Source organism: Protomyctophum parallelum (assembly GCF_964188405.1).
Source record: "Protomyctophum parallelum genome assembly, chromosome: 13".
NCBI classification, from domain to species: domain Eukaryota; kingdom Metazoa; phylum Chordata; class Actinopteri; order Myctophiformes; family Myctophidae; genus Protomyctophum; species Protomyctophum parallelum.
Window position 1 is genome coordinate 43,292,726 of NC_139708.1, and position 23,758 is coordinate 43,316,483.

General features: G+C 43.1%; 1 protein-coding gene across 2 annotated transcripts in view; it reads left to right on the top strand.

The window, feature by feature from the left end:
* The first annotated feature begins 302 nt into the window (after positions 1-302).
* The window catches only part of med15 (mediator complex subunit 15), a 34,610-nt gene continuing 11,154 nt past the window's right edge, over positions 303-23,758 (top strand). Inside the window, exons 1-12 of one of the 2 annotated variants that reach the window (XM_083779598.1) lie at positions 303-444; positions 2,003-2,090; positions 4,098-4,149; positions 5,308-5,331; positions 5,496-5,657; positions 6,115-6,521; positions 10,211-10,579; positions 11,567-11,647; positions 14,362-14,460; positions 16,650-16,768; positions 19,273-19,400; positions 22,897-23,031. In XM_083779598.1, coding sequence (XP_083635724.1) covers positions 377-444; positions 2,003-2,090; positions 4,098-4,149; positions 5,308-5,331; positions 5,496-5,657; positions 6,115-6,521; positions 10,211-10,579; positions 11,567-11,647; positions 14,362-14,460; positions 16,650-16,768; positions 19,273-19,400; positions 22,897-23,031 — 1,732 coding nt within the window. In that variant the 5' untranslated portion in view covers positions 303-376. The remainder of the gene's footprint in view (positions 445-2,002; positions 2,091-4,097; positions 4,150-5,307; positions 5,332-5,495; positions 5,658-6,114; positions 6,522-10,210; positions 10,580-11,566; positions 11,648-14,361; positions 14,461-16,649; positions 16,769-19,272; positions 19,401-22,896; positions 23,032-23,758) is intronic. The other variant, XM_083779599.1, reaches the window with a different exon arrangement.

Sequence of the window (23,758 nt, forward strand, 5' to 3'; positions counted from 1 at the left end):
CTTGACCTTTCCTGTAGGCTATTCTGAAGAACACTAACCTCCACCACCACAGTCACCACCTTAGGAAGTCTGTGACTGTGACTCTTGAGAGTGTAAAAACATGTTCCATCTGTACACTCTCTTGACCTCTTAATTAAAAGAACTATATCCAGATTCCAGATATAATACAATAAAAATAACCATGCCTTGTATTGCCTATAGGTGGAGGTAATCCACGAAACACTCGACCATCCTCCAAAACAAGAAGAAGGAGAACGTGTTGGTTGGTGGGCGGTGTTTTGCTTGTCAGACTCAGGGCAGAGCACAGCTCCACTAGAGGATCGATAACAACACATCCAACCTCCAGTTTCAAGTTAAAATAAATAAACAATCCGCCATGGAGGTACCCGGACCAGACAGCGACTGGCGGAGCCCGCAGTTTCGACAAAAAGTTGTTACACAAATGTGAGCCTTATTTTTTTCCCCAGTTTCTTTCTTTTCTTGTACAATTACAAACATGCGTTATTTCCGTAGCCTTTTTAAGCCTGTTTTTTTTTTTTTTTTTTTTTGGCTAAGCTAAACTCATCCAGCTGGGTTAGTGTCAGTGTGTGTGTGTGTGTGTGTGTGTTGCACTTGCAGTACGGAGGGAGAAAAATTGCGTAATAATTGATTGCATGTAAATGATCATGTTGATGGCATGTAAAATACAATCATGATATGTTGGCTGATTTGTCGCAGCACTGTCTGTCTGTACTGGGCTAACGTTAGCATGCTACGGTTAGCCAGCGAGCTAACCTCGTTGGTCAGTGAGTCGTGTGACGTCATCAATGTTCATAGTCAAAAGATGTATTAAATAGTGGTTCTGTCTTATAATTGGAGACGTGCCGAGGCTTCAGTTAAAATCAATACATCATTGGCCCAAACAATATTCTATATCATTATTACCGTTCTCTTTCCACCCTCAATGTTTTCTTTTCCCTTTTTACCTCCTTTATGATGATTTCCTGTTCTTTTTGGCTATATAGAAGTGTATATTTGTAGGTCTCTAAATGTTATGATGACTTGAACAAGGTGGACCCTCTTGTAAACAAGTGTAGTGCTTTATTGGGTCGTCCACGGTAGTACCTGGGAGTGGACGGTTTTTGTATGAGTTGTGCTGTATTGAGTTTTACTGTTAATAAATACTTCAATCAATCAACATTTACTTAGCCTTGGCTTTAAAGACTATCATAGGTGTACCTTTTACCGATTTAATTTACATTTACATAATTATCATGGATAAGAAAGTAAAAGTCAGACTGGATAAAATACATCTATTGATAATCTTGATCCAATTAAGGTGGTCATTTATGCTCATATATCTTTGTAGGCCTTTCTGAACGGGAACCCATTTTGGTGTTAGCATCATGTTATGCTTTAGCTATTGAAAAATAGCAGATCTACAAGCTCATATCGTGCCACCGAGTGGCGCGATACGAGCTTGTTGTAGGTCTGCTATTTTTGAATAATCGAAGAACGACTGACATTTTTAGAATCTCATCTCAGGTCAGAATGGGTTCATCAGACCAGTGTGTGTCCAGTGGAAACCTCGTATGAATCTGATCTCAGGTCAGAATGGGTTAAGTTCAGCTGGGCATGTATGTGCATGGCCATAATGGTACATGATCTTCAAATTTCACTCCGAGATATTGGCATGGCTGTGTGTGCGCAGTGATTAAATCACAGTTATTGGTACATATGAATCAGAATCTCTAAACGTTTTTGTCTGCTGCCTTAAGGCTCATACATAGTCTGTATTTGCGGTGGTTAAGTGACCACCGAACTACAACATGACGTCACGAGCCACGGTGAAGAGCAAACCACCGCCACCGCTCCAGCCCTTCTCTCTGTTTTTACTCACCACCGCTCAACGTTATTTCAGCTCCGGTGGTCAGCTCACCACCGGAGCGGTGGTCACCTTACCACCGAAAATCCAGACTATGAATAGGCCTTTACTCATCATCTGACTGTTTCCCTTTTCCAGTGAAGAGGCCATGAGGAAGGCTGGTACCGGACACACTAAAACCAGCAATGACATGGAGAACCACGTTTATGTGAAAGCCAAATCGAGAGTGAGTACTGAGTAACTAGTCACCCCGAACCATCAGTGCCAACATTGCACTTTCAAATCTGCCATCCCTGTCTTGGCCATGTCATTATAAGCGAACGTTTGTCAGGAAATGTGAACAATGTCACACACAGTGACGCAGGACAATGTCTAGAGGGCAACTCGATAGTTCTGTTGATTCCCTTTTTGCTGCCAATGCTTTCCTGTTGTAGACTTAAGTGAACTGAAAATATCTGCATCTACAAGCTCACAGTGTGTCACTAGCTTGTTAACCCTTTTAGACTTGAGGACGATTCTACAAATGTCTTCTAAATCATGACAGTTTTCTGAAAAAAAATCTTTCTATGTCAGTGGTTCTCAAACATGTTCATGTCAAGGACCCCACAAATGATATGTAATTGGCCGCCGACCCCCATCTGAAAATATGTTGTTCCAGGGATCTCCCAGAAGTAAAGATTTTAGTTAAAAACGTTTGCTGTGAAAGAATATATATTCAAAGATTTGCACCACATTTTCATAATACATTTTTTATAAAAATGTATGATCTAAAAGAAGAGAAAAATATCATTTGATATTTCTCCTAATCAAAAATCAAAATGTACAAGCTCACAGCGTGGTACAAAGTGACACCCTGTGACCACGTAGACATTCTATTTTTGAATAACCATTTAGCCAGCATATAAAAACATGGCTATAAAAGGGATTATAATAATTATAATTGTTGCCGGCTGTGGCTCAGGAGGTAGAGCAGGTCGTCCAATGATCCCTGGGTCGGCGGTTCGAATCCCGGCTCCTCCCTACATTGCCTCCAATGAGTTGGTCGGTGTGAGCTCGCCACCATTGGTGTGTGAATGTGGGAAGTGAGGACGCTGGCGTCGACTGTTCGCCGCTTCACCTCCCAATGTATGAATGAATGAACCATTGTAAAGCGCTTAGAGCACTTGGAAAAGCGCTATAAAAATGCAATTAATTATTATTATTATTAATAATAATAATAAATAAAAGGGATAGAATTTAGCTGGAACACACTCACCCCTCTTTGAAAACCATTGATATAATATCATATATAATATAATAACCATAATATGGTTAGATAATATTAATGTCCTGAATATAAGACGACTGATTATAACACAACCCCCATTTTTCAAGACTCATTTGTGGAAAAACATTAGACAAAATCTGATTCTTTATAAAGAAATGGTTTATTTTAAAATGTTTCTATATATATATATATTTTTTTTTTTAATAAAAATGATTTTCATATAACTTCATATCATATAATGGGGTGCCATAGTAGTACATGGTACAGTAACCAAATTGATAATAAACTATAGTCTATATTGGTATGTCTTATACCCAGTGTTGTCCCAGAACGTCATTGTGAACGTGTTCATTTCTGGCGTGTGTGAACGTCACTTTCTCACGTTCAACTTCGTTCAAGAGTGAGTGTTTCCATAGAGCCTTCTAGGTGAAATCCCTGGCGATAAAACACACCCTAAACATGCCTTAATATCTAGCGGAAAACCCACCAATATAAAGCCCAAATTAACTAATCTTTCTCAACCGTCACTGGAGCACGCAGCGCGCATCAACTGCATGATGATCCACTCATGCACGCAGCACGACCAATCCACCCAACTCCTGACCCAAACAAAAGTTGTTGTTGTTTGATTAAACATAATGTGCCACGAAAAATAGCGTCCGAATAGCTTAGTTAGTGTTTTTGCGTCGAGGAGGTATGTGTCCATAATCGCCCCTAATGGCCAACAAAAGACATCTCCCTCCCTCCCTCCCCTGTCAGTGAATGAAGTGCAGTGCCAGTGATGCCTGATTTATTTTTTGTCGTACAACGTGTTCCGTGCCTAAAATAGCCGACCTACAAGCTCACAACGCGTCGCGTCCGCGGCGCGTTGTGAGTTCTGTTCTGGGGGGAAAAATGCCGTCTTACATCCGGGACAATACATATCATACTTGTTTGTGTGGTGCAATCACCATCTCTTCTTTGCAGGAAGAATATTTGTCCCTGGTGGCCAGATTGATTATCCACTTCAGAGACATTCGTAAGTCAAACATCTGTCCTGTTATCTGTTTGTTCTCTTTTGTAAAGGATTGTTCGTTATTTCATTACATTTTATTCAAAATCGATTCATAATTTCCAAAAATCGATTTTCAAGTTACTGTAGAATAGTAACTTCAGTTGGCTGGAGTAGATTGTGATGAAATCCTATGTATTGAATCGAGAATCATTTTGAATCGTTTTTGAATCTGGAAAATGTTATCTTTTGAAAAAGAAATTAATCGTTTTTGGAATCGAGTTGAATCGATTCGTGACCCCAATAATTGGAATCGAATCGAATCGTGGGACACTGTATATACAATACAAATACACAATTTGTATACAAATACACATGGGTAACAATGGATACAGTTGAAATGACAATACACACACATACACGTGCAGTTAGCTGGCTCACCATCTCCCACCCAGATTAGAACATGGAGCATGGAGACGAGGGAGCCAAGAAAGACGTAAAGGACACAGAGTAGACGAGAGAGACAGCCATGTTGTACAGCATTATAGGTCAGAGAATCCTTTTCAGTTGGAGCAAAGTGACTAGTGACAACATGCAATTTCAGGTAAGATCGAGTGGCAAATCGAGTGGCAAAGTGAGTTTAATGTTGTTTAAATGCAATCAGATAGGACCTTTCTGTTTGGATGTATGAGCTGTCAAGGCCAGAAAGTAGTTTTTTTTGCCACTCAGTTTCCGCATAACTTCCTGGTTTGATGATGATGTCATGCGCATACCCTCTATAGGACACATGTAAGTAGGGATTTTGAGAATCTGCCAATATCTATTTTTCCCGATCCGATATTTATATTTCATACAACACGTTTATGCCATATCACAATAGTACAATATCATAATATGGATATGATATTGATACTAGGGATCATGTTTTTTTGGCTCCCGGTCCGATTCTGATCATTTGTTGCTCCCGATGTCCCGATCACCCGATCCGATCGGGACAACCCTACATGTAAGACCAACAATGTCACCTTACAATTAAAGTAACTTGCCGCTGAATTGTGGGATGATGAATTAGATTCATTGTGTGTAGATCCGTTTCCTCCTGTTTTGTAACGGAGATTCAGAGTATTCTCCAGGTAGCGCTAATGGTAACTGAATCATAACAAAACTGTATTCCTGTTTTCACAGACAAGAAGGCTCAAGGAGGCCCAGGTAAGTGGACAATATGCATTTAATCTACTTTTTTTTCTTCTTTTTTGGTTTAATTTTCTGTCTCCTACTCGAGACCTGAACTCATAGTGTCGACGATTGATCTCTTTGCGCAGTGCATGTTCATGAGCTCTGTACTGTTCTGTATCTGCCCTTCTTTGCTATAGATGCCATGAATGCCCTGACTAACCTGACGGGGGTAGGAGGAGGGGCCCCCGGCGGCATCGGCATGGGGCCTCGCCCCAGCGGTGCCCCGATGGGCGGCCCCATGGGGCCCATGCAGATAGGCCAGCATGCCATGGCAGGGGTGGCTGGAAACCCGCAAGCCAGTGAGTGTGTTTCCTTCCGATGTGTGGTGTTTGTGTCTGTCTGTCTGCGTTTCGACTTTTGCATAACCTCTCGCCAAGATTCGTTTTTTAGCTTTGAACAACAACAGCAGCAAAGAGAGAGAGAGAGAGAGAGAGAGGAAAAAAAACGTTAAAACTAAAAAGTGCTACAAAAAGTGCTTCGGGTCTGGCTCTTTGTTTGTTTTAACCCATTTTAGACGGGAACCCCTTTTGGTGTTTTAAGCATTACGTTATACTTTAGCTATTGAAAAATAGCAGATCTACAAGCTCATTTGAAAATTGAACATATATTCTTTCAGAAGACTTTTTTCTATTTTATTTTATTTGGCCTAAATGGGTTAATAAACAGTCCAGACCACTCTGCTTATAATCAGCTGCTCAACATCTAAGCTGTAGGATGTCTCTCTGTCTCTCTCCTCCCTTCACATCCATCCGCCAGCAGGAGGTCCTAGTCATGTGCAGATGCAGCAGATGGTCCAGGCCCAGCAGCAACAGGCGCAGCAACAACAACAACAACAGGCACAGCAGCAGCAACAACAGGCACAGCAGCAGCAGCAGCAACAACAACAACAACAGCAGCAGCAGCAACAACAGTCCATCCAATTCCAGCAGTTCCAACAGGCCCAGCAGCAGCAGCAGCAGCAGCAGCAGAATGCCCTGCAGCAGCAGCAGCAGAACGCAGCCATCCAGCAACAGTTCCAGGCTCAGCAGCAGCAGCTCAAACTGCAGCAGCTTCAGCAGCAGCAGCAGCAGCAGCAACAGCAGCAACAACAGCAACACCACCAGAACCAACAGCTCCAGCATCAGAATCAACAGCAGGCCCAGAGCCAGCAGCAACAGAGCCAGGTATTGACCATAGACTGTAAAAAAATATGGACAAAGCGTTCCCCGGGTCTAACATGGACGTAAAATGAAGCCTGTTATTCCTGCACTGTAAGTCGCCATCTTTCTAGATCCGTTTGGGCCCAGCTGGCCATTGGCTGGCTCCGTTTTGGCCCAGCTGGCCATTGGCTGGCCCAGACACGTGGCAGGACTTCCCCCCTTCTTCTCCGTTGGTTTTTATTTTGACTCGAGTGGGAGGGGAATCCCGATCATAGACTGTAACGGTAGTCACGCCCCTCAGAACATGCGCGACTTTATGGTCATTTTTTTTATAAATGGGACCATCATTTTCCAAAAAGAATATTATGACATTAGAAATGAGACTTTAAACTAGTGACTGGAAGCAGAAAGTATTCATGACCATGTTTATTAAGGTAATACAGTCTAGGTGAAGTTGGGCCCAAATACATGGACTTCTATTGGGCTATGGGTTTTTCTGGGTCCAATGACAGCGCCACAACAGGCCATTATATGAACTTTCAGGAGTTTCAGGCTTCACAAAATATCTGTCAGACTGCCCCCCTGGTATTGACCCATTTTTAGACTCGAAATTTCGGGGGAAAAAATGACTTCTAAATCCTGTCCGTTTTCTGAAATACCTCGTGTTTCTACATCAGTGGTGCTCAATATTTCATGTCAAGGACCCTGGAAAATATATGTAATTGGCCGCCGACCCCCCCCATCTGAAAATATGTAGTTCCAGGGAACTCCAAAACTACATTTTCACGACATTTCAAAAATAGCAGACCTACAAGCTTGTAGGGCATTAACCAAATGTGATTTTTGATAGTCCACTCGACTACCATCAAAATCGATTTATAGTCGATTAGTCGGCGGTAAAATATGATATTTTTTCCATCCAATCAAGCATTAAAACATCGTGTTCTGAAACAGCCAGCGAGTGAAGGATTAACTGCAAAACAGAGCCGGTGAATGCAGGCAGAGTGGAATAGTGGACACACTTTGATCTCACCGCAAAGCGGGTGCCTATGGGCTATAGTTCCAAACATTGGAACTATCCCATTGAGATAGAATGAGCACTTCCGCATTCCATTGTTACAATGGGAGTCAACGCTAGTGTCGCCACTCTCTTACTAGATTACGCTGAATGCCGCTCTGATTGGCCGAAATTAGCTCAGCTGTTTCAAATCAAAGTTGCAAGTCCACAATGACTCACGGATGGATGCGTTGTGAGCTTGTAGATCTACTATTTTTTGATGCGCAAGACCTTTCTACGGTGCAGCATAGCATGTTTCGTTGTTCACAATGTTTGTTCAGTTGGAGCGGGGAGGAGGAGAACTGAACGATGCAATGTTTTTCATACAGCCCTAAATGTTCAACAACAAGTTACAAGTCGTAACATTTAGGGTTGTATGAAAAACTGTGGTTGTAACTTACAACCACAGTTCCTTTGGTTTTTAGAAGGAGCTACAAGCTAGGAGGAGGTTATGATTACGTACTAGGTTTGCTAGCTAGCAGGCTGCCAGGCTATGAATCAGATGATCAACTACTTAACTCCATTGCGACTATTATAACTATGATCGTGCGTTTGTTTTTAATAATGCGGCACGCCTGCACTTTTGTTGGATAAGCATGAAGAAACATGAAATCACGGCAAGAGCTACTGTAGTTTGACTGTCACCAAACTGGATAATATTGGGCAGAGTGAGGAGGAACTCCTGCTATACTTTACTGTACCGGACGACACGACGACACGTCTCCAATCTAACTTGTTAAACAAACTACAGTAATAAACTCACCAATAGTAAAAGTATTTACACACTGTAGTTGTCCCCATTGAGTGTATGAGCCTATGAGGCATATCGCATATGCTTTTCCCAAAGAAAATCTGTCTTGAATGCTGTTAGAGCAACCACACCTACACGAGTGAGGGTGACGGCAAAACCCACGTACAGTAGGCTTGTATATGATATGAAAACAATCAGCCAGGAATGGATTAGTACTGAAGTTGGCGAACTACCAACAAAACAACAGAGCTCACGGCTGCATGTCTGCTGTAGAAAATCAAAAAAGATATTTAAAAAATATTAACGATTTTTGATTTACAGTGTCGACTACCGTTTTGCTAGTCGACTAATCCATTTTATGTTAATGCCCTACAAGCTTGTAGATCTGTTATTTTTCAATATCTAAACTATAACGTAATGCTTAAAACACCAAAAGGGGTTCCCGCCCAGAATGGGTTAAAACATAATTATACTGGGTATAACCGAGACAGGTGTTTTCAGAACCTGGAAGGGTATTTCAGAAACGTCCTAACTCTAAAAATTATATCTTCTCTGTTTAGTAGCCATGGACAATTGAGTAAGAATAGACATTACAGTAAAAAAAAAAACAAGTAAAACATTACTTTGGTTTTATCTCAAGAAATGCTGCCTTTTTGAGTCCTAACTGTCACTGCGGAATTAACCCGCTGTAGATATGATTAATTATCCGAATGATCAGAACTCGTCTCTAGGATTTGAGTATCACAACTCGGAGGTGAGCACCCTCAGTAAGTAAGTAAAGTTTATTTATAGAGCACCTTTCACAGACAATTACAGTCACAAAGTGCTTTAACAACGATCAAATTAAAACAAGTTAATAGTCAATAAAACAAGTCAAGAACTAAATCACTAATAAAGTAAGACAAAATATAGTTAAAAAATAAAGCAATCAACATTTAACATTTAACCAGGCCGGCTATGGAAAGGCCTGTTTTAAGAAGGTGAGTTTTCAACAGTCCTTTAAAACTATCCACAGTTCTTAAGGTGGAGGGGGAGCTCATCCCATAGCCTATAGGGGGCAAAACCTGCAAAGGCTCCATCACCGTTTAGTTAGAACAACCAGCGAAGCCTGCAATGTGGATCTCCGTGACCTTCTGGGCACCAGAAGGAGCCATGGCTGAGTGGAACAAACTGCCACAAAAGATCACAAAAGAAAAAACGAAATCAAGTTTCAAGAGACAGAGGCATCTTGAAACCCAAAAACTGTAGGGCGTTCGAACGCTCGCACACACACACCCACTCAGCAGTCATGATCATGATTAGGATAATATATATATTTTTTTATATATATATTTTCTTTTATATATCATTGTCCTGTAATGTCATTCATGTCGAATGTCAGGTTTTTATGTTCTGTGTGGACCCCAGGAAGATTAGCTGCTGCTATGCACCAGCTAATGGGGATCCTCATAAAACTCTAAAAACTTTAAACCAGAGCTGAGTTCGTTGGCACATCTGATACCATTTCCCGTAACGTCGCAGCAGTGTCACTCTTTGTGTTGGAACCTTGCCCAGATGCCGAGTCATTCCTCTTTTCCCTGTGTTTCACCGACGTGGAGGTGATTTTGAGGTTAGGTTTAGGCATCGTTTCTGTGAGGTTAAAAGGACAACTTTGTTTTTTTTTAGAGAAAGTAAAAGGTGACTGTTGATAGTTTATTTTTTCATTTGCTGCCTTCCTTTCGTTCTAGCATTCGAAGTTGCTAAATATGTCTTATTCCCCACAGAGGTTTTTCAGAAAACTGTCAGGATTGTTGTAGAATCGTCCTCGGGTCAAAATGGGTTAATGTCTTGACTGTAGTACCACGTTGCTGTTTACTAATTCAGTATTCAATCAAACAAAGCCTCTCTCTCTCCCGACCCTCCCAGATGCATCCATCCAGACTGCAGACGCAGCAGCAGATTGTGCAGCTGCAGCTACAGCAGCAGCAGCATGCGCAGGCCCAGGCGCAGGCTCAGGCTCACCAGGCGCAGGCTCAGGCCCAGGCGCAGGCGCAGGCACAGGCACAGGCCCAGTCCATTCAGCACATGGTGCAGCAGCAGCAGGTTCAGGCCCAGCAGTCTCAGTCTCAGCAGCAGCAGCAGCAGGGCCAGCTGCCCCCACACGCCCAGCAGCAGCAGCAGGTGCAGCCCGGCATGGTGCCCCAGTCTCTGGCCAACCAGATGCCCAACGTTAACATCGGCTCGCTCAGTCAACAGCAGCAGCAGCAGCAGCAGCAGCTCAAGATGCAGATGCAGGTATGTATGGTGGGGGGGGGGGGGGGGGGGGCGGTATGGGGTGCTGCTGCAGCATTAATATCCCGTAGGGACTTAACCCATTCTGACCTGAGATCAGATTCTAAAAAATGTCTATTACATCCTGACGGTTTCATTATTAACCCATTCTGACCTGAGATCAGATTCTAAAAGTGTCTTCGATTTTTCAAAAATAGCAGACCTACAAGCTCGTATCGCGCCACTCGGTGGCGCGATATGAGCTTGTAGATCTGCTATTTTTCAATAGCTAAAGCATGACATGATGCCGACACCAAAATGGGTGCCCGGTCAGAGTGGGTTAAACTCATTGACTGCCAATGACCTTTGGGCAAGTAGAACGTGACCTGTACTCGCCTGATGGACACGTTACCTCTGAGACCTTAGTTTACTAGTCGACTAGTGAATCCACTAGTTGACCTTGTTGGTACTAGTTGACCTTGTTGGTACTAGTTGACCTTGTTGGTACTAGTTGACTAGTTGATAAGAAAAAAAGAAAAGTAAGATTTTTTTCCCCCCGATTTTGTAGGCCTCAAGATCAGGTAGATTATAGTTATAGTCACCAATGTACACAGTTTTTAAATGTACAAATATTTATTTCCAAAAAAAACAAAAATAATTTACATAATCGGTAGTTAACTCATTCTGACCTGAGATCAGATTAAAAAAATGTCTTCTACATCCCGACAGTTTTCTGAAAAAGCTATGCTTTAGCTATTTAAAAATAGCAGATCCACAAGCTCATAGCGCGCCACCGAGTGGCTAGAAACATAGCTTTTTTAGAATCTGATCTCAGGTCAGAATGGGTTAAACAACTACCGAGTCGACTAGTCAAAATGACTAGAAGTGAATGCCCTAATATCTGTAGATATTGCCCCTGTGTTTGTGTTGACGTGTGTTGTGCACACATTTTTGTTGTGCACAACATGCATTTGTGCGTGTGCCTGTGTGTGTGTGTGTGTGTGTGTGTAGGCCAGAGCCTTGCAGCAGCAGCAGGCTGCACAGCAGGCCCAGCAGGCTGCAGCGCAGGCCCAGCTGGCGGTACCCGGACAGGTACGTCAAGTTAACTCTGTGGTTTTCTTTTCATACCAAGTAAACGTTCTTGTGCTTCGCAAAAACACCCATATACCCATCGTAGAGTTTACGGAGGCTCCACCAGCTAGTTCCTGACCTCATCACTGTCTTGCCAATAATCACGACAATGCGCATTTCACATTGCTTAACCCATTCTGACCTGAGATCAGATTCATACGAGGTTTCCACATGGACACACACTGGTCTGATTAACCCATTCTGACCTGAGATCAGATTCTAAAAATGTCAGTCGCTCTTCGATTTTTCAAAAAATAGCAGACCTACAAGCTCGTATCGCGCCACTCGGTGGCGTGATATGAGCTTGTAGATCTGCTATTTTTCAATAGCTAAAGCACAACATGATGCCGACACCAAAATGGGTGCCCGGTCAGAATGGGTTGAGCAACACCATGACATGTATTACCGGTAACTGTTAGGGGTGAAAAATCGATTCGAATTAGAACCGCGATTCCCATTATGAACGATACAAAATTGATTCATAATTTCCAAAAGTCGATGTATTTTTATTTTATTTATTTATTTCTGGTTACAGTCACAGGAGTTTTCAGTTCACTACATGGTGTTTGTGATATGAAATGTAAGCTTACCCTAATCACAGTAAACGTCATTTTCAACTTACTGTAGTATAGTCACTTCAGTTGGCTGGAGTAGATTGTGATGAAATCCTATGTATTGAATCGAGAATCATTTTGTTTTTGGATTGATAATCAAGTTGAATCCATTTTAAATCGAATCGTGACCCCAAAAATACTTTCTGGCCTCGACAGCCAATACATCCAAACAGAAAAGTCCTATCCGATTGCATTAAACGATGTTAAACAACGTTAAACTCACTTTGCCACTCACTTTAAGCATGCGCATACCCTCTATTCACTTAAGAATCATGATTATTAATGTCACTTGTCATTTGTAGTAGATTTGTGTGTGTGTATTCTCTGATGAAGATAATTAAATTACCGCCTTTATCCAGCAGATGGTGGTGTGCAATTTTAAATGTAGCACGTTGTACAAAATAGACAATTTGTGTACAGATAGTAGGGGTGCAACGGTTTTCGGTTTAAAACCGAAACCGTTCGGTACGGCATGCACGGTCCAATACGCTCTAATGAACCGCGCTATTTCGGTTTGCATTAATTAATTTCTTACAGCTGCGAAGAATGTATTTCTCGGTCACACACCGGCCTACTTAGAAGTCTAGCACTCTATCGGTCACACACCGTCCTACTAAGAAGTCTAGCACTCTTTCGGTCACAGAAGTGTAGCACTCTGTCGGCCCACCCCCTATCCCCCCCACAGACACACACACACACACACACAGAGAGAGAGAGACGGCATGATGAGGAGAATCCAGCCCTCGTCTTTAAACAACTTCTTGAAAAGACCTCTCTGTGGAATAATTATTGATCGTCATACACAGAGACACACACACAGCGGAGTAACCTCGAATGAACAGGCTTCTAAGCACGCATCTTTTTAAGTTTGTTCAGATCTGCTTCTGCATCTGCACTCGCTGTTTGAGTGCTAAAAGGGAGCAAAAACAACTCGTTGTTTTTTCGGAGCAGGAGAAGAATATTCCGTCTGAAAACTCCCAACAAAATACTCCTGTCCAATCCATGACTGTAGATAGAAACCCTTCTTCTAATAATATAAGCATAATATCGCATGCAGAGATCTTTATTGTAAACTTTTGTAAATGTTTCTGTGCGACACGGCACTCTGCTGTGAATTCCTCCCCTCTCTCCCCCACTCTCCTCCCTGCATGTGCTGTGAGTCTGCACCACGTGTGAGTGCATAGGTGCATTATTTTTCCCTTGAACATAATATTGATGAGGCACATTAAAATAGCAATATAAGGTTTTTTCCCCCCTTTAAAATAATGAAAAGGCAGAAATGCCTAATAAAATAATATATGCTAAAAAAAGAATAAAAGAAAATGCTATAAATAAACTTTTTTGGTGCAAGCCAGTCCCTGGACTTATGTGTGTGGGTATGAGCATGAAAGCAGCATGGTTGTTTTTCCACCTGTACCTGCAACCTAACACACACACAAACACACGCACATATTAACTGTATATATGATGATTTTGTGTGTGCCAGGAGGCTACAGTACAGTACAGTAGAGGGTACAGTAGAGGGACCGGCACACAGAACTCTGTCATTTCTCAGCCGTTTCGGACACGGGGCGGCATTTCGGAACCGGCCCGGCACCCTGGGCGCGTTCCTGCCCCCCCCCCCCCCGGGAACCCCCACACAGAGTTGCACCACTCACTTCACAAATGTGTGATTTTTTTATTTTACTGTACCGAAACCGAACCGAAACCGTGGCCCCCATACCGAGGTTCGAACCGAACCGTGGTCTAACTGAACCGTTGCACCCCTAACAGATAGGTAACATTACATAAAGTACAAATATAGTACACAATGTACGTACGTACAGGTACAGTTGGCTTGTGTGTGTGTGTGTGTGTGTGTGTGTGTGTGTGTGTGTGTGTAAACGTGTAATGTATACATGCTGCAGTGCATGCATGCCTCATGCACACTGTCCACTAATTGCACTTTGTTTATTTTGTGTGTGTGTGTGTGTGTGTGTGTGTGACGTGTCTTGTGACGTCTGACATCATGTCTTTGTTTTTAACATGTCTCCCCTCTCTCTGTTGTTCCTTCTTCCAAAGATGTTGCTACGTCCCGGGATGCAAATTCCACCTCGGTTACCTCGCGCCCCAAACCCCCCCGGCAACCCTACTGGGCTCGGAGTACAGCAGATGCAACAGGTATTGAACCCCCAACCACAGCCTCGGACACAGACCCACCCACCCACCCACCCACACTTATTTATTTTGAAAGTCTTTAACACAATCGGCGCCGGGATTCCTTCAAAAGCTTGGGGGTACCGGGAAGACATTTACTCTGTAAAAAAAGAATTACCGGAGGGGGGGAAAAAAATGATATTTACCCAGCCATGACCCATAAACATGGGCCCGCGACCCAAAAATGTGTCCCGACACACTGTCTGGGAAACGGTGATTAGGTGAAAAGGTGAACACGAGACGCTGGTTAGTGGTTAGTTAAAAATCACACACGTGTGAACTGAGTGGTGCAAAGATGTGTTTGGGTGAGCAGTGAGTCGCTTATCACCACGGCGTGACGTTACGTTGTCGTTTCTCCAACAACCTCACGCCGCGGCGGTGGTAAGCGCTTCACCGCTCGCCCCAAACACATCCCCCTGTTTTTGAGGGGCGATATAGCCTCTCCGATGTCCAGCTTTTGGTGTACGTGAACAAACTTTGTCCTACACAAACGCATACACTAAATCCGATTGACAATGAACGGACAATTTTGAGTGTTTGTGTAAATTAGGGCTGTCAATCGATTAAACTATTTAATCTGATTAATCGCATGATTGTCCATAGTTAACTGTGATTAATCGCAAATTAATCGCATATTTTTTATCCGTTCTAAATATACCTTAAATCAGTGGTTTTCAAGATTTTTCATATCAAGGTCCATTATTTATTCTGCATTTGAGCCACGGACCACCATTTGATGACATTTAGCCTCTCAGACCCAAACTGTATTGATGTTGGCCAATGGTACCATTACGAGATAACAGGCCATGTTGATCAAAATAACATGTTTTCCAAGTTTTCTAATTGTGTAGACTTGAATTAACTTAAGTAATGCAGCTGTTTAACAATTATTCAACTCTTCAGTGTAAAATTGCCATGCATCTCTCAACCATTCTGTCAAACTTCACAGTGTGTTAATCGCGCGTTAAAAAAAATAGTGCCGTTAAAAGGATTGTGAGTTAACTAGTTAATAGTGCGTTAACTTTGACAGCCCTAGTGTAAACACAAACATTGCGTAACACAAACATTGAAGACTAAGGTGAGGACACAAATTCTTGATTGGCCGGAATTATATGATGTACGATGATTTTTCTGAAAAACCCATGTTTCTATGTCGGTGGTTCTCAAACATTTTCATGTCAAGGACCCCCAAGATTATATCTAATTGGCCGCCGACCCCCCATCTGAAAATATGTAGTTCCAGGAACCCCTCAGAAGCAAAGATTTGAGTTAAACGTTGGCTCTAAAATAATATATATTCAAAGATTTTTTTTTAAATAGCTCGTAGCGCGGCACTCTGTGCCACGCTAGGAGCTTGTAGATCTGCTATTTTTCAATAGCTAAAGTGTAACATAATGCTTTAAAACACCTGCCCAAAACGAGTTAAGCCTCTGACTAAACTTAAACTTTCTGACTGTAGCAGAGACTAGAGAACATTCAAAGTCTCCTTTTTTAGTCATTTGTTTGACATCTGTCCGGTCACTGTACCTAAACCAACACCTGTCACACTAAACCAACACCTGTCACCAATCAACACCTGTCACCAATCAACACCTGTCACCAGTCAAAATGTAGTCGCACAAGTGGCCCAGATCTCCACCAGCCACTGACGGTCATCACCACGAGTCTTATTTGTAGTTCCTAATCATTTTTTTGGACTGGTAAATTGGTGAATGACGGTGGCTGAACTTGTAATCTAATCTAAAAGTGGTATTTCTTAACATTTCTTATGTTTGTTTAATTTTAATCTGTGTCCTCTGTAGAGCTGGAGGGACATGGAGACTTTGAACACTTCATAATTTACTGTTGTTGTGCATTGTTCTGCAGTTTGCATTCCATGACCGTGAGTCTTCAGGTTGGCCTTGACATCAGCGCTACATAATCAGCTACACAAGTAGAACAATGTAGAATGTGGCCAGTGACGTGAGCTGGGGCGTTGGACATTAAAGTAAATCACGGAACGCCGATCAGTTTAGCCTAGGTGCACAGTACAGATCCCTCTCTCTCTCTCTCTCTCTCTCTCTCTCTCTCTCGGTGTGATATTCTAGGGCTGATCTCCTTTCTCTCTCTCTCTCTCTCTCTCTCTCTCTCTCTCCATGTCTGGCCGCTCACAGGTACAGCCTCATCAGATGATGTCGTCGCCGTCTCCCGTCCAGGTGCAGACGCCCCAGTCCATGCCGCCTCCGCCCCAGCCGTCGCCTCAGCCCCCCACGTCCCAGCCCAACTCGGCCAGGTAATGAAACCGTTTCTCTCAGCCTCAGAAAACCCAGACGTTTTTATTTTTCCAGGGAAAAAAAAAAAAAGTCTGGGTCCACTTCATTACGGCGTACAGCAGCGCAAACGTCGATCACGCTCTGCTGATTTCTGATCATTTGTTAAATTGATGCACACACATACACAGACACACTCCTCTCTCTCTCTCTCTCTCTGTCGCTCCAATTAATTAGTCTCATGTCGTGCAGCTGCGTCTCTACGATGCTCATGTCAACCATTTGTATTATTACTTTTTTGTTTATGAAACTGCATTTAATCCTTGGGGGGTGGGGGGGGGAAAGCATGTGGCCCTCGCTTGTAAAATGCTTACTGCCGCGCGTCCATATACAGTAGAACAGGGCTGGGCAACTTTGACGATGGAGAGAGGGCCACTATATGTCCACTCTCTCCCCCCCAGGGGGGCCACATTGCATATTACTGTCGTAGCAAAATAATTGCCGATCTACAAGCTCAAAATGCGTCGCGGTGCGAGGCATTTTGTGCTTGTAGATCAGCTATGTTTTGATATTTTTAAATTGGAATCTTGAACCTTTTTAATTTAATTTCAAATGCATATTACTGTCGTAGCAAAAATATTTTTTGCAATTTTTTTTAATTGGAATCTTGAATCTTTTTTTATTTAATTTCAAATGCATTTAGTTATACAGTAGTTATGTTGGCTTTATCAACTAAATACAAATATATTGGACATAAAAAAAAGACAACTTTTTAATAGTATTAGCTGAAATCAATAATATACCAGTATTACGATGTGAAGGCGGGGGGGCCACACGTGGCCGCCACACATGGCCCCTGGGTCCCCACACTTTGCCCCTGGGCTGCCAGTTGCCCCACAGTAGAACAGTGTGAAGACAATAGGGTAACCGTAATTCTGCATTACGTACATCTCCCAAAATGGCCGTTGCTCGTAGGGACAAGTAACTTCAACAGGCCTAAATATTTGAATATATTAAAAAATAAATAAAGCATACAAATTAATTCAGTGCCTGGCCCGGTAAGTAATAACTGGCCGTGTAAAGTGTCCCGAATTATTATTTTTACGTTTTCAGGTGAATTAAAATAAGATTGCGGGACGCATCTTGTGACCGCGATCATCAACAACAGCCTTTTACGGTAGTTATAAACAGCCTGAGAGAGGCTGACGAATATGTCCATGAGGTTGGAGAGTGTCGCGTCGGGGCAGATGATAGGCAGACGACTCATTTGTTCAGCGGTGGGGGTGGAGACCTGCAGGGTCTCTTAACCCATTCTGAACGGGAACCCATTTTGGTGTCGGCCTCATGTCGTGCTTTACCTATTGAAAAATAGCAGATCTACAAGCTCATATCAAAAGATACGAGCTTGTAGGTCTGCTATTTTTTGAAAAATCGAAGAACGACTGACATTTTTTTAGAATCTGATCTCAGGTCAGAATGGGTTCATCAGACCAGTGTGTGTCCAGCGGAAACCTCGTATGAATCTGATCTCAGTTCAGAATGGGTTAAGGGCTCCACGTCGCGGCTTAGAATCTCCTCCGTGTGTCGTCGTTTCCTCTTCTCTCTGGTGGAGAAGCGGCCTGCTGCGTCCAGCGGTCTGCTTAGCCTGCGACGTGCTGGATCGTTTCCATGTGATTTTTTTTCTCCCTTCTCGTCGAACGTCGGGCGTCACCAGACTGTTGAAGATGATGCACCTTATACTCGGGGTTGAGGGCACGCCCACGCCGATGGTGTCTGTCCTCTGCACGGGTCGTGGCAGGCTTCCGTAGTTTCAACTCCTTTCGGTGTTTTAACCCATTCTGACCTGAGATCAGATTCATACGACGTTTCAACTGGACACACACTGGGTCTGATCAACCCATTCTGACCTGAGATCAGATTTTTTTTAAATGTCAGTCGTTCTTCGATTTTTCAAAAATAGCAGACCTACAAGCTCGTAGCACGCCACTCGGTGGCGCGCTATGAGCTTGTAGATCTGCTATTTTTCAATAGCTAAAGCATGACATGATGCTGACACCAAAATGGGTGCCCGGTCAGAATGGGTTAAAGCATTACGTTATATTTTAGCTATTGAAAAATAGCAGATCTACAAGCTCATAGCGCGGCTGCCGAGTGCCGAGCTACGAGCTTGTAGGTCGGCTATTTTTTGAAAAATCATGAAAATGTGGCGCAAATCTTTGAATATATATATATATATATTCCTTCAGAGCGAACGTTTAACTTGAATCTTTGCTTCTGGGAACATCTGAAATATTCCATATTTCCAGATGGAGGTCGGCGGCCGATTACATAGTGATCTTGAGGGTCCTTGACATGAAATAGTTTGAGAACGACTGACATAGAAACATGGGGTTTTTTTCATGGGAACTGTAAGAATTTAGAAGACGGTTTGTAGAATCGTCCTCGGGTCTAAATGGGTTAAAGAATACACCGTTTCTCCGGGGAAAAAAAGAGATTCTGAACGACGACTTTGTCTTTTGCTCCTCAGCTCTGGCCCGACGCCCTCCCCCGGAGGCTTCCAGCCCAGCCCGTCTCCCCAGCCCTCCCAGAGCCCTGCCACCGCCCGCACGCCACAGAACTACGGGGTTCCCTCGCCAGGACCTCTCAACACCCCAGGTGTGGTGACGATCACCGTCTGCTCTTTCTAGAGGGGAGGAGGGGTCCGTGGCCAAATATTGATTGATTGATTGATTGAAATTGAAATTTACAGTACATTTTAAGCACAAACTCAATACAAAGACTGTTAACTGTGAGTGGACGACCCAATTAACCCTTTTACTGCTGCCATTTATTGAGAAATTAGGACCTAATTCATGCCAGCATTTTTTTAATTTGAGCTCTTATTTTGAAAAGCCACATTTTGCCTCAACCGGAAGTGAGCTTATCCCTGCCAGCTTTACGTTGCCAAGACAACCTTTGTTTACATAATCGAATCATTGCCGGTACATATAGCACTCCACAACGTCGGCTCTGTGCCGTCAAAGAAACGCTGTTTTGACCAAAAATGCCATCTGGGACAAGGAATAGGAGATACAGGCGATTGAAAGAAACGGATAGAATGGATTCTTATGATTCTTATGATTCAACAATGCTAGCTAACCGGCTAACGTGAGTAGCATTATGGCTCGATCGATCATATGCACTATAAAAGTATAATTGCCGAAGGGCTACGGCAATGGCAGCAAGGTGTATTATCAAATTGAGGCTTTGATTGCCGAAGGGCTTCGGCAATGGCAGGAAGACGGTTAAGCATTACACTTGTTTACAACAGGGTCCACATTGTTCAATTCATCAAAACATTTAGAGACATACAAATAGACACTTCTATGTAGCTAAAGAACAGAACAGGAATTCATCATATAGGAAGCAAAAAGGGAAAAGATACATATACAGTGAGGGGAAATGGGGCGGGGGTGGGGGATTCAGATTTTACAGAGGCCAGTTTCGAATTGCAGCCATCCGTAGGTGCCCTTTGAGAGCGGTTTTGAAGGATGACTTAATGACTGTTGGTAGGGCGTTCCACATTTTGGTGGCATAGGAGCGAAAATTATTTAGTCCCTTGTTTGTGCCGAATCTGGGTTGTACATGGTTTGTTGCACTCCCTCTGGTGTTGTGGGTGTGGACTTCGTTTACATTAAGGAAGTATTTAGACAGGTACATGGGTATCTTGGTGGTGTAACGAATCTTGTGGACCAGACCCATTGCAAGATGCTGTACTCTGTCGTCGACCCTAAGCCATCCCAGCTTATATATATATATATATATATATATATATATATATATAACGTATGTCCATTTAGGGGTCCTTGACGTGGAAATTGTTTGAGAACCACACCAGTTTTTCATGTCAAGGACCCCCAAATTGACAGTAATTAGCCCACAGACCTCCATTTGAAAAGATATGCCAGGGACTCTCATAAGAGAAGATTATCACGGCTCTAGCAGTGATTCTCAACCCGTTTAATTTCCTGGACCGCCCAGTTTGACATGCATTAGTACTACGGACCCCCCATTTAATGGCATTTCTATCTCTGGGACTCCCAGTTTAGATCGTAAAATCACTGTTGGAGACGTGTCTGTTTGGTTCCGTTTGTACATTCTTCAGAGTTTCAGACCCCCTGGAACTTCCTTTAAGGACCCCTTGGGGGTCCCCGGACCCCACTTTGGGAACCACTGCTTCTACACAATGTGGAACTTTTAAGTAGAATTTTGTAGAACTAAACGCACAGCACATTATTGGAACCCATGATGTGTTGTGTTGCAGTGTTGCTTTTGGCAGCATAGTAGCAGTCATAGTCTTTTGAATAGTTTTCATTTAGTTTTAGTCACATTTTAGTCACCTGGAATGTTTTGGTGTTAGTCTAGCTTTAGTCGACTAAATCTCAATCGATTTTAGTCGACTAAATCTACAGTTGATTCAGTCGACTAAAATGTATTTTGGCGGGCCTTGACGTCGTCGTAGTGGCATATTTGATACTTGCTGAAAATAGCCGATCGGCTATTTTCAGCACGCAACCAAGTGTAAAATGACTTGGATCTCTTGTCCACTAGTCCAGGGGTTTTCAACCGGTGGTCCGTGGCCCCCTGGTGGTCCGCGGAGGTACTGCTGGTGGTCCGCAGGCAGGCATTCAGAAAAGTTATATTTTTGCCTTTTTTTTCTTTCCTTTTTTTTACCTTTCTAATATATAATATAAAACTTATTTGCACTCTTTTTACTTGTTTGTAAATAATAATAATAACTTAAGTCGAATCTAACATTCAAAAAGTCAAGTGCTCAAGGTGTCAAATAAACCAAAAGAAAATCTGACGGAGTCATCAGCTGCCAGCGGAACAACCATCCTGCTCTTCCACCCAACGCATGCATGCTTACCATGCTTGCTGCCCAAGGCAAGCACATAATAATATGTTTGGGAAAGTCAAATCTCCCTGCCATAGAGTTATAATATCTGCCGCGGATCGATTGAATAGTCTCACATAATATGTGAAAAGGCAGAGCTACAAGCTCACAACGTGATGCAACCAGGTGCGGGCTCCACCGGGCCCGTCAGCGTCGCGTCTCCGTCAGGGAATGTTCCCGTTTTAATCAATGAAGGGTGGCTCCACTCACTGCCCACGTTGTGTTGCGTTGCGTGACTGCATTAAAATTGCCCCGGTTGGCCGGTTCGCTTTTTGACGCACACGACGGAGGTGCAACGCGCCCGGTGGAGCCCCGGTGTGAGCTTGTAGATTGGCTATTTTTGGTGCGTGACACCGTCGTACGATGATGTATACATTACGCTTTTAAAGTGACGGTACACAATGAACAGTTCCCTCTGTATGTTAGAAAGGTACTGTATAAGGCCCTAGTAAAATGTAGTGCAGGTTGTAGGTTGGTTAAAATAAAGAGAAGATTATTAAAATAGAATAAGATCAAAATATATATTCTGTTTCTGTGTGTGTGTGTGTGTGGGTGTGTGTGTGTGTGTGGGGGGGGGGGGGGAGGGGTTGTCAGAAACAAACCTACTGTGACTGTCAAATGCACCAAGTGTCAAATGTGAAATGGATTATTATTTTGAGACTTATTTTGAGTCCTGCTTAGTACAAGTAAAAAACACTTTAGTAAAACTTTTGATAATTAAATTCTTTGAAACATTTTTGTCCAGCTCATGAATGTAGCCTGTGATAGTGTGATTAGTGAGTAACAAGTAAGAAGAAAACAAAAACAATCTTAACCCATGGTGCATGAATGCCCCACCACTATTGTGTCGGATGGGTCCATCGTAGATCTACGATGAACCCGCCCGACACAACAGTGGTGGTCCCCAGGCTGCTGCTAGTCAGAATGGTGCTCCCTGGATCAAAACCAGTTGAAAACCCCTGCACTAGTCCCTTCCGAACATTTTAGTCTAGTTTTTATCTTTTGACGAAATTGCCAAGACATTCAGTCTTAGTCACCATAGCTTAGTTTTCATTTAGTTTCCATTACATTTTCGTCAGTCGACGGACATTTTTACGTCTTAGATTTAGTCGACGAAAACAACACTGTTGTGTGTTGTGTGTTGAGTCCCGCTGGTCCCACGTCTCAGGAGGACCAGCAGTAAAACGACACTGTTGTGTGTGTGTGTGTGTGTAGGGAACCCCAGCTCTGTGATGAGTCCCGCTGGTCCCACGTCTCAGGAGGACCAGCAGTACATGGAGAAACTCAAACAGCTGTCCAAGTACATCGAGCCCCTGCGGAGGATGATCAACAAGATCGACAAGAACGAAGGTACGCCAGCGCACCTCGGATGTTATCGGATGATTCAACCCAGTCTGACCTGAGATCAGATTCATACGAGGTTTCCACTGGACACACATTGGTCTGATTGACCCATTCTGACCTGAGATCAGATAAAAAAAAATGTCAGTCGTTCTTCGATTTTTCAAAAATAGCAGACCTACAAGCTCGTGGGGCGATATGAGCTTGTAGATCTGCTATTTTTCAATAGCTAAAGCATGACATGATGCCAACACCAAAATGGGTGCCCGGTCAGAATGGGTTAATCTCCGTCTTCAGCCGTTATCAACACCATTCAATGCAGCCATTCAATGCAATCCACATAACTGAAGTCAACCATTGTCCGACGTGGCGTTGGTCGCATTGTCCGACTATTTCTAACCATAACGGCTAAATCTAACCCGAACTCCAACCCTAACCCGAACCTCAGTCTTAACCGGCCACGTTAATTCCCTTAAAGGAGAATTCCATACTAGAAGGCTTTCTTACAGTACCTTTATTTGTAGTTGTTACGTCCCCAACAAAGAGGTCCAGGTGTTTTGTGCAAAACGTGCATTATTGGCTATGTTCCTTTAACTGTGTTGGTGGGCTGAGGCTCGGACGAGGAGTATTATGGGATATCTTGTTTTTTTACTTGCTGTTCTGGTGTGTAGTGGAAGCGGTCGCGCTATTCAGAGGAAGAGACATATTGTTTTGTTTGTTTACTACGGAGACTCTT